Raw genomic sequence first — 12,166 nt, 5'->3', positions numbered from 1 at the left:
GTCACAGAGGTCTAAAGATGAATAAAACACTCTCCCTCCCCTAAGCAATTCTCTGTATTCTTCCAGCCACTACTGTAGCCCATAGCAGTGAATGGATATTCCACCTTGCCCTATAAAAATAATGAATACTGAGAAATTGCTTTAACTTACAGGAGCCTAGCTTATTCTTATCTGATTAAATATGCTTTAGAATCATAATTTAGCTTTTTTTTAATATTGTTTTTATTTGTACAAAATAAATATTGAAAGGGATGTTTATATGGGTCAGATAATCTACTAAGAAATATATAAAATATGTAATACAAATATGTAATACTACGAAATGTGTAATAATATGTATAATCCTTATAACAACACTACAAGGTATATATTGATATTTTACAAATAATTCTTACAAATAATAATTTTATAAATAATTAAAAAAAATTCTACATAACTGGTCTGAAGTCACCCGGCCTAGACCTGAACTGATTTCAAAGCCTGTGCTCTTAACTAGCACACCTGCAGGCTCCTGTAGTGATTTGAACAAACTTTAAATTCTAATTAAAAAAATCAAGCTACTTTTTGGGGGCTGTAAGAAAATAAGGCCAATTGTCATATAAGTACTTATAATGCACTAGTGTTTACTTACTTTCCACTTAGAAATCTCATTATGATATGAATTTCTATATGACTGTTATAGCACTGATTAATGCTTGATTACAAGTCTTATTTTTAAGCATGAAAAACTAAACCAAAAAGAGATTTTACAACAATGTATAGAATAAAAAAAAAAATTGAGCTTGGAGTTAAGAGATATCAGTATAAATGTTAACACTGGAGAACTATATAATTCTGGTCATGTCATTTACCTTAAATTTCATCTACCATAAATACCTCCCTCTTCCATCCTCTTTTTCCTTTTTTTCTGAGAAATGGAGTGACAAATGATTAAATTAGATATTTATGTAAAAGAGGCAACGTTGATACTGTTAACATACTAGATATTGTCAAATAAATGCTAAGCTGTTTTTGATGAAATGTCCAAAGGAAATATTTTATTAATAAATCCTTTCATAATATTCAGGAATTGGAGACCATTAAATTCCATTAAATATTCATAGATCTAAAACTACAATGCTTTCATTTTTAAATGTTTTTTCCAACAGTATCAAAATGCAGGATAAACATTAGGTAATTAAGCCAATTGGTATAGAATACTTGTCTTACCCATTTTTCAGAAGAAGAAATTTACATTAAAAAGTTAATAAAGAAAATTAGAGATAGGAAGAGGTTAAATTCTTCATTAAATATTTGTGTGAGTGAGTTTTTTTTAAAAAAAAATAAGTGTGCCTAAAATAATATAATAGATTTGTGAAGTTTATATTAACAATGCTAATAGTATAGACAAACGTAGATAACTTCACTGTGATTGCCTGTTTCCTCTACTGCACTGTTGATACAGTCCAGGAAAGCAAAGACCACACCTGTAATGCATCGTTCTACATTACACACATAGCACCTTCTGTGTGACAGGCACTAAACTAAGTTTTTGAAATACATTAACTCAGTCCTTCCAACAACTGCATAAAATTTTCATTATTACCCTCATTTTGCACATGAAGAAACTGAAGCACAAAGAGGTAAAAGAACTTGGCCAAAGTTACCCAATTTGTAAGTGACAAGTCTGAGAACAGAACTTAGCTTGGGATTCTAAGTTAATTCTGTCAAACACTATGTTATACTATTTTTCAAATGTACAAGAAGTTCAATGGCTTATCAGTTATAACATTATTCCTTGACTCTAGAAACACAAAAAATAGTGAATGTCAAATTCATGCCTTTAATAGGATTGTCAAGTAAACTTTATTTCTCGATTACCTAGATTCAACTGGAAACTAAGAACATCTCCAAACAAGATGCATTTTCTCAAGTTCAGTGAATTGTGTACATGCCTGTGCATTTCACACAGTGACCTTACTGTTGTGCAGATTTCTGTCCAACATATATGCCTCTATTTTTCTACTATTTCCAGAAATATTAATCAATGCTATTCAGTTCCTACAATCTCTAGGACTTGAATCTAGGCATAACATCTGTTAATATTCACTGAGTGGCTATTCTGTGCAAGACTCCCCAAGACACCTTACAATCAAGTCAGAGGAGAGAAATCAGACTCACAAAAGATGAATGGCATATATTAAACGTTAAACGAGTAGGAGGTGGGAAAGAAAATGCTAGAGATCAGAAGTGCACAAAGGGCTGTACAACATTAAATAAGATCAAGACAAATGAGCTAAGGGAGACATGCAGGCATTCAAGGCAGGAGTAATATAGAATTTTTATATGAAACTATGTGAAAATTTATTCTATTTATTTACATTTTAAAAATATGTACATACGTGTATTGGGACACAGAGTTAGAGAGAAATAAAGTACCCCCAAAATGAAATCGTAGTCTGTTGTAATATTGCTAAGAGGAACATAATGGCCTCATATTGAATTTATCTTCACTTTCTTACATTGATCTCAAAAGTTATTTGCGATATTTCTTATTCTATAATGAAAATAATATTAATAATTATTACAAATATAATAATGCCGACTGGCATTTTATTGAAGATTCTTTAACTATATTATCTCATATTAGTGTTCACAACAACCTGATGAGATGGGAAGGGCTCCTATTTTTTTTTTTTTTGACAATTTCATAATCACTTTGCCTATCTTTTTTTGGAAGGGCTCCTATTTCTAATTCACACTTGTGTAAACCCAAGCTTTGAGGGTCTAAACAACTCATTCAGTGGTGCACAGCTAGTGAGGAATGTGTGGTGTGGCTAGGATTTGATCCCACATGTGTGATTCTAGAGCCCAAGCTCTATAATTATCGTAGAATGTCTGATATTTTAAGTGTTTAACATAACGGTCTCAGACTTTAATGTGTGCTTAAGTCACTGGGGATCCTACTGAATGTACATCACATTGTGCTTCAGCAGATCTGCAGGAGGCCCCGAGATTCTGCATTTCTAACAACCTTCCACATGATACCAACGCTGCTGGTCACAGACCATGTTCGGCTTTAAAGAGTTATTTCTTATGACAGTGTCCAAATTGGCTAAATTCATTAAATGTTCCATAGCTCTGCAGCATTAATATTCTTCGCTCTGTGGACTTCTGGAACCTTGGTCAGTTCTGCATTCCCCCCAGATGCTTGGCAATCTGTGGTGAGAGACCACTAAAAACAAAAGAGGTTTTCCTAATGTCTTTTATTTCATCATTTTCGCCACATACTTAGCGTATATCTTCTGTGTTTCTGTAACTAGGTTAAGAAGCCAGGGGACTCCTACCCCTGTATGCCTGGGAGCTTTGGTGAGGATAACAGAAGAGGGCAGAAAAGGACCAGTCAGGATGCTCTGTAAGTGTGCCGACATTAGCTAGATAGACTGCTATCGCAGTTCAAGTACAGAGGAAATTCAACATCATCACACCCAAAAATGAGACAGGAGGGACTCTAAATTATGACATCGACATCCAGCCTACCGTAACGGTCACAGCAAAAGCTATAAAATCGTTCTCAGATGAGTACACACATAGAAGACACTTCTCTGAACTCAACTCTCAATCTGTGCCCAGCTCCTCTCTATAATCAGCAATGAGGTGCTTCAGGTTTCATGAAGAGTGAAAATCATAAGTCACTGTGCATCAGGAGAGCATTAGAATAATGAGTGTCTCTCTGGACACCTCACAAGAAAGGGTGCAGAACAACAGCTGCTGAAATGGCAGCCTCTGCAGCTCTGACAGATCGGGGGTCAGCACAAATTCTAGTCTCTGTGCGATTTACATATTCAATAGTAAGTAGCCTGGTCTCACTGATACATTGCTGACTGTTGTTAACTCAGCTTCTGACTATAAATGAACTGTTAGCTGGGTATGGCGGAAAAGCACAGGTATCTAATGCACATATTTAAGGGCATTCCTGCAACAGACTTGTATCTTGCGTTTGCAGGGCCTCTCTGCCTATAGCTGTTCCTTGTCTCTGGCGTCCAAAGAGAAAGTTTCTTCCACTCCCTCTCCTTTTCCTCCCCTTCTTCTTCCACCTCGCATCCACCACCACCAATTCCATTACAACCAAATAATATTATTTATCAACTGCTTACTTTTCCCAAGTACTTTGATACATGGTATCACATTTGGAGCTTCTACCCATATGCCTCTTATTTAAACTCATAATAATCTACAATATACTTATTGTTTCTCTTGTTATAAATGAGAAAACTGAAGCTTAGAGAAAGTAACTTGCTCCAAATCATGCATAGAGTAAAATTTAGAAAAGACAAAGCCAAAACTGGAACCCAGGTTTATGTGACTACAAAATTTGGAGGCTTTTGACTCTCCCTTCTTTCCATATGTTTGCCTGCGCACCCAAAAATTCTACCGGTTCGGTTCTCCAGAAGTCACATGTTTGTCACAACAGTGAAGGCAACTGGGTAACTCCCCGAAATATGGGTTCCTTCTTCCTCAATGAGCAGAATATAAATGGGGAGAACATGATACAAGATACTCACTATTCAGTTAGCTATATACTATCTCCTGGGGCATCCTACTGGCACCATCCTTTTGAGTTGATGTAAGAATAGATTTTAATTCCTGCTTAGAAAACATCTAAAGTCAGAGAGTTAATTTTTAGTTATTTCATATTGCAAAAAAAAAAAAAAAAACTTTGATGACCTGGGAAAAATGCCAATCTAGTTCTAAAATTAATACACGGAGGTAAATGTGGCAGTCACAACAGGCATATGGGAAGTTTAGATAAAGACGATTCTCCATGGAAATTTGGCAGGTTAGCTTCAGAGCTTAGTGCTATGTTGCCAATGGTGCTACTAGCCTGAGAAAGGACCAGGGAACATCCTCAGTTGTTTACTTCTTCTTCCTCACTGACTAGTATGCTGTTTGGATGGAAGCAAACCAGCTTTCAATTCACAAAGTAACAACACACAAAGTAGCAACAACAATAAAAATGACAACAGCACCACTCTTTTTAAAGTATTCACTGTACAGCAGGCATTGTGCTCAGTGATATGTATGGTCCCTGCTAATTATAGAACAACTTCAGCATCACAGATCATTATGGAAGGAAGGAAGTGACTGATCAATGTGGTGATGGCAATTAGTTTGGTAAATAATTAACTTAGACTCTCATTTTACAATAATATACCAAAATACACTGAACATTTTGAAAGTTAAAAAAAGTAGCATTCAAATTTATATATATTTTGTTACCAACTGGCCCCTTGTTTACCTCACCACACTGTCTCCCATAAATGACGGCTTGCGAAATGCCTCAATCATCAATTTTATGATGAACAGAAACATGGAATGCTATTACGGGGATTGTAGGGGCACTGTCCATTCTGCACATGTATATATTGTACCGTTTGTAATGTGAGAGTGCCACTCTGTGGACTATTGAAAAATTTAGGGAAGCTTTAATTCACCAGCCAGATTTTTAAAAAGTATGTAATTTGTGTACAGGCATATAAAATACGTGTACACCTCAATATGTAAGCATGTATACATAAGTAAACAACATATATGCCCAAGTCTATTTAGTCATATCACTTGATCTATGTACTTAATTATGTTACCTCATAAAAATCCTTAAGATTAACTTGAAATTATGTCATTATAGGTTTATATAATTATTAAGGAAATAAAGCAAAAAGTCATGGTGGAACACATAATGAAATCACCAGTAAAGAGATATAATGAGTAAAACATATTTGCATTGCATTGAAAAGGAAATAAAACAGTTCAGTTCTTTGGTCTTAAGAGTAATTTCAGAGTAATTAAAAAAGTACCTAAGAACTAGATAACTATGTTTTAGCTGTCAAAACTCCACGACTAATGTAACATTCACATTAAACCTATAGTTTTAAAAAGTTCAATTTCAATTTTGCTCAATTCTCCATATCAATCACACTAAATCTATGTTGAGTGTAAATGAAAGAAAACACTTTCACACCAGAAGATACTTCATTAGAACCTAGGAGAACAGAAAGGAAATCTCCTCTTCCATAGATGTACAGGTACCATGTAAGAATCACATGGGAGAAACAATAAAGAGATGGGAGCATGCCCTCTGGTACTGTGGCATGTTTCTTAGCAACATAGAAAAACATCTCTCTACTACGGAACTCTGTCAAGTAATAAGTATTTACAGATGATAATTCAGAAAGTGAATTCCAAATAGAGCTAGGGACATTTACATTCCTAATAATACTAAACTGTTAAGCCTTTTTCATATTTATCACGTCGATTTTATAAAACAAGAATTATTTCTTAAGATAATTTGCTTCAGGCATATAAAATGTGTGCCCAAATGAACCAGGGCATTTTTTTTTTTTTTCACAACATCCCTGATTTCCACTGAAAAGATATTTGATTTTTCTTTAAAGCATACATCTGTCTAGAGTAATCTCATAGGGTGCATGGGCAAATTGATAAATGCTAGTGTCAGAACATATTATTCATTGTCAGTCTCTGCATGTCAGGTCACCAAGGGAAGAAACTTGGACTCCCCAAAGAAATGCTTTTCTACAAACAATATACTATCTTCATTCCACCATTTGTTCTGAGAAATTTGTTCCTACATTCCATTTCAACAGAATGGTGGGGTGGCATTGCTTTCTATTTTAACATTTCTATTTCAGCCTTCTCTGCAAGTGATCATCTATGGCCGTGTTCACCGATATTTTAATCCATTTGGTGAAATGAGCACACTATTTTTTGGATTGTATTATTATTAAAATGGTATTAGATGTATCTTTTGAAATGCAGTTTGTGATTCTCTACTGATTTCCCTTTATTAGATAAGTCACACAATTCGTAAATAAGCTATTTTTACCATCCCATACATGTGAGAAGCTACTGTGCTTTCAACAGTATGTTTTTTAATAAGGAAGTGAAATTGTTTTAATTGTGAATAAACCTATACTATCTATTACAAATTCTAGAGATTCCCCAATTGATTCATATAACTCATCGTTTAAGACTTCTTAAAGAAAGTAGACAGTACATATTCACTTAGAAGCATTCAGGGAGCACATTACAGATAGTGTGATTATTTCTTTTGAGTAAAAATATCTTAATTTATTAAATTTAACTGTTATACTTTCTAATAACTAAAAAGGAATGGCAATTAGAATACTCAAGTTAGTAATTTCTGAATTCTGTCATTATAATATTGTAACCTTTGAAAATTCTTCTTTAATTTTCACCTTATTTGGCCATGCCTAGGATATGTATGAACTATATTGTCACAGAGATCAACCTGTCATCAGATGGAATCTTATATTTTTATATGCTATGCTAACATGAAAAATCTCCATGTCAAAGGTTAAATAAAACATTCTTATCCAAAAAGATGTACCATTCGAATAGTCTAAAGAATAAATTATAAACTGTTTCATATGTGATGTTTATATTTGTTTTGTTTGCTCTATAATTTAAGCTAATATTTTGGAAATATAAAATAGCATGACACAATGATTAATTTAGAGATGATATTGCATATACTGATATGAAGTTGTAACTCCACATTAATAGAAAATGCCATATAGCGTGTAAAACAAATTCCAGAAGGCTGTATTATATAATACAATTTATGCTTTAATTATTATTGACAGTTTACAGACATTTAATGCCAACATTTGATATATAATATTATAAATATTTGTGAATGTGAGATCATACACTTTAAATGTTTTGGAATTTTACTTTGTTGGAATTAAAAGTAATGGCTAATTCACCATGAAAACTCTTGCTCTTGATACTGACCTAAGGAAATCTGCTTATGGTCAAAAACCTTGTAATGTATGTTATCTGTCTCCACCTTGTGGTTATTATAAATATTGCTACTTTCTAATTTTGCACTACTTCCTAGACATACATAAGAGAGGCTGAATGGCTATGGAAAGATATGAATACTTGGCTACCTCTGGATTTTTACTTTTAGACACCAGAAATACAAAAAGTATTTCACATGATCAAAAAATACGTTATGATATCAAAGCGTTGGGTCATCTAAAGCATTTCTAGGTTTCTTTGCCAATGTTATTAGTCGTTTTTTGCAAAACTCTTATACAAGTGTAGTATCATGTAGCTAAAATCAGACACTTGAGCAGTCCACTCAGCATATCTTAATGTCTAAACATGTTTATTTTCCCTTAGAATTTCATAGCACATATAGGTCTGTGTATGATGCTTTCTAGGAAAGTCACAAAATGAGGGAGGTGTTTTTCTGATAAGAAATTCTTGTCCCCTTTCTCTCCAGGAGAAGTGTAAGTCTTCAGTAACATTTCTTAGGCCCTCAAATCAAAGGTTTTATTCTTTATTTTAAAGACAAAATCCTAACTTCCAAACACATACTATTTTCTTCTTTTTTCCATTCAACTCAAGAACTGGGGATGTTACAGGGATCAAGATACACTGCTTTGCTTACAGGGATTTACGGTCTGTCCAATTTTGTTTTAATGGGTAGGAAATTTTCACGGAAGTGTATAATTCATAGATCACCCCTGTCAATTCATGTCTGAGTAAGAGAAGTCTAATCAGATCATCCATATGAAACAATTGGAAATGATCTAATCTGAGCCAAAAAGTTTCTACCTGGTTCAATTAGTCAAACCAAATTTGCCAGCTGTTCTACTAAGTGTATTTGTCACTTTTGAATTTCATGTCTTGTTGCATGGAGAGTTAAATACTACACAGAGAAGTTAAAGTTTTACTGATTAGAAAATACTACCTCACAATCCCACAACGTGCCCTAGTCCCTCACAGGGTCACACTGCTCCCAGCAGCAGAGGTTCTTGATTTTCTCATGGTTTAGATGTAAATTACACATCCTCCCATTTGGATGCAGATTCCACAGGGATATGCATCAAGCCAGCACCTCTTTAAATACGCACTGTGCACATTAGAGAGAACTGTGTATCATACAGTAGTTAATATATAATCTGCCTTTAACACACACTTCCACTGTGTCTTTTCTTCCTGATCAATGTGTGATTGGATATTTCTATCATACACTCGTTCAAGAAAATAAAACAAACATGAATAATTTGTCTCTTATAGGAAAAACTAAGGTCATAATATTTATCTGTCCTGCTGCTTTCAAAGACTAAATACCCTTCATAATTATGTCTTAAATTTTGATGCTCCAACCTTAACTTCCTCAAACACGTATGGCACTTAATGTTAACTAAAACCAAGGATTTGAAAACATTTCATATAGGTTTATGACTTCAAGATAAGTGTTCATAGAACATGAGAAAACAAAAGAAAATGCTATTTACATGCATCCAGGAGGAACTTTTATTGAGAAACAGATTTTATACTTGGGGATAATCACTAACCACTTTAATATAAATGACTATATTTCCTTAAAGTGTTCTTCAGATAGGAAAGGTCCTGAAGAAAGCTGGAATTCAGGAGGAGGCACTTAGACAATATAAGAAAGTCCACTGATAACATTTCCATTCCAAACACTGCTTAAATACTAGATTTAACATGTAATTTATGAGGCTCATATGTTACACTTGTGCCTTAATGATGTAACGGGCGAACTCTTACCTTTTTCACTGCCATTTGCATAATTTGGAGGCTTGTTTTTATCAATGCTGTTAAAGCTCTGACTTCTCCTATTTAAATTGGAGGCTCCCTGGACCTTGCTGCTGCTGCCTGCAGCTGGCACCCTAGAGGGACCTGGAAGCCTGAAATAGTACAAGAAAAATTACATCATTATTGCACATTACAAAAAGATAGGGAACAGGAGGTTCTGAGCAGGGAAGGGTTAATGGGAAAATCATAACTTACGACGTTCAGCAGAAAATGTTGGTTTAAGTGACAAATAGCTAAACACAAGGTTTGAAAATCTTCAGAAAAATCTTGGTTCATATGATATAATTTGCCTCCGAAGTATATTAATAATGCAGGACGATTAGAAATAAAGTAATTTTAACTAAAAAAGTCATACCTATACGCACCTGATGAATAAAACTTTGATTTAAAGGTACTGTAACAACTACATGAAAAGCAAGGGAAATAATACTACTTAACTAGAATCTATTATATTCTCAGGGTATTAACCAGCTGCCTGCAGTTGTTGTTAAGTTGTTCTTTTCAATATACGGGGCATTTGTTTTTATCTTAGGTGGCTGTATCTTAAATGAACTTGTACATTAATAATAAGAAGAATAAAGTTACATACAAATTGCAAATAGCAAATGCTTACTGAGTATCTAAGCTAGTTAATTACTCGAAAACACGGTGTGGAGACCAAGGTCATGAGTTTGTTCATATTTGACTGATCTGTCTCACATAAAAACTTTCACTCTCTTGCCAAAAGTAAGCACCTAGACTCTAGCTGGTTGTCTCACAAGTGTGGCCAACTGATCACACAGGCCATGCGGCAAGGATGCAGGTCTCAGAAGAAGAAAATCTACGCTAGTAGAATGACAATTTAAAATACACCTACAGTGATAGTAGCTTTAGCTGCTCGCTGTGTATGAAGGACAAGACATGAGGAAATGTAGGTAGACTGTATTAGAATTAGGGGAAGTTTGACGGGAGGTAATTATCTGCAGTTATTTTATTTAAACTATAATTAAACATCAGTTTGGATTATTTATTTCACTATTTAAACAGTTTCCATATTAAAATTTCAGGTATCAATTATTTCAAGAACTGTGCGTAAAATATGCAATTACTATATTTTATTTTATACTAATACTAATGTATATTGTATATGTATAATAAACTCAATCTGCATAAATGAAAAACTAGAAATTAAGAATTAATATTGGACTCTTAAGACATTTAAAAACATGATATTAAGGGTCGCCAGCATCTTTGCTAGCATTTGCTGCCACCATGTGAATGTCACAGTGTACTGCTCTAATAAGTTCTATTTTAAAAGAAAAATAACAAAAACAATCCATAACTTATAAATGTAGCAATTAATTTTTTCTTGTTATACAAAATATTTAAAATAAAAGAATGTTTACATCTATTATATTGGTACCCGATATATCACAATTTCACAATCAGTTGCTACAATATTCACATTTTAACTCACCTTATTATACTACTTGACACATTATTTCCATAGATTATCAGGAAATCAAACTCTTAAATGTATACTATAAATATTTTATAATAGTAACAGGTATTGCGAAATGGAATGAACATCAGGAAAACACACACGCCAGCTTAAGACCAGAAATGTTGATATCTTGGAATAGTTAATAGTTTCAAAATGTTGACTGTATTTTGGAGTTTAAATACATATGGCTAATAAATAGTTCCTTCAGCTATTTTGCTAATTAGAGGTTGTGTCATGCACAAGATTGGAATCTTTTCCAAATGACTCCAGCATTTAACTTTTACTCAAATGGATCTACAGGGTTTGTAAGTCTAGCACAATAACCACAGACACCAGCAATTTTGAGTACCAGTGACTGCACTATGTAGAAGGAACTCAACTAATTAATTTGGCCAAATGTCCCATCATAATAAACCTGAGAACTAGTACTGTAGACACAGCCATAGGCTTAGAAAGTTCATTCCAAACTCACATTTATAAACAAATTTTGTCACAAAATTTGCCCTACTTGCAATGAAACTTGACCTGTTTCTAGAAAGCAATTAAAATGCATTTTGATCTTGACTGTGACCCATGAAGCCAAGTGATCTTTAGTTCTCAGAAGAACAAATTAAAGCAAATTAAAAAATCCATTTGCTCGTCTCATTACCCTAATTTGACAGTCAGCCAGAGCTCCAGATCATTCATCAAAGTAATAAAAAGAGAAATGAGAATGAAGCCAAAAAAAGAGATGTTCTATTAAATCAAAGAAGTACTTAAAATATATTTTATATTCATTAAGTCTTAGAAGTAGTAATAAAAAATGCTTATTGAACATGGCAGGTCACTGTTCTTTGCGCATCCTAGTTTATATCATTTCTTTTGATTTTTAATGAAATACCCTTTTAATTTGCCTTTCCAGAATCAGTTTAATTACTATGGAAATGAACATAACTTAGGAAACCAAGGCAAGGGGGAAAGCACATAACCTCAAGTCAAGGCATCATAAGTAGTTCTTGTGGTCAAACACTGCATAATATGATTCAT

The 12,166-nt window shown here is 33.7% G+C and overlaps 1 protein-coding gene across 5 annotated transcripts in view; it reads right to left on the bottom strand.

Annotated features, from left to right (window-relative positions):
• The window catches only part of NAV3 (neuron navigator 3), a 584,734-nt gene that overhangs the window by 187,744 nt on the left and 384,824 nt on the right, over positions 1 to 12,166 (bottom strand). For all 5 annotated transcript variants that reach the window (XM_059936568.1, XM_059936565.1, XM_059936566.1 and 2 more), the window contains exon 7: positions 9,610 to 9,749. In XM_059936568.1, coding sequence (XP_059792551.1) covers positions 9,610 to 9,749 — 140 coding nt within the window. The remainder of the gene's footprint in view (positions 1 to 9,609; positions 9,750 to 12,166) is intronic.

The sequence above is a fragment of the Balaenoptera ricei genome, chromosome 10 (assembly GCF_028023285.1).
Source record: "Balaenoptera ricei isolate mBalRic1 chromosome 10, mBalRic1.hap2, whole genome shotgun sequence".
NCBI lineage: Eukaryota > Metazoa > Chordata > Mammalia > Artiodactyla > Balaenopteridae > Balaenoptera > Balaenoptera ricei.
Note: the sequence above shows the minus strand (reverse complement) of the source record. Positions and strands in the feature narration are given on the sequence as shown.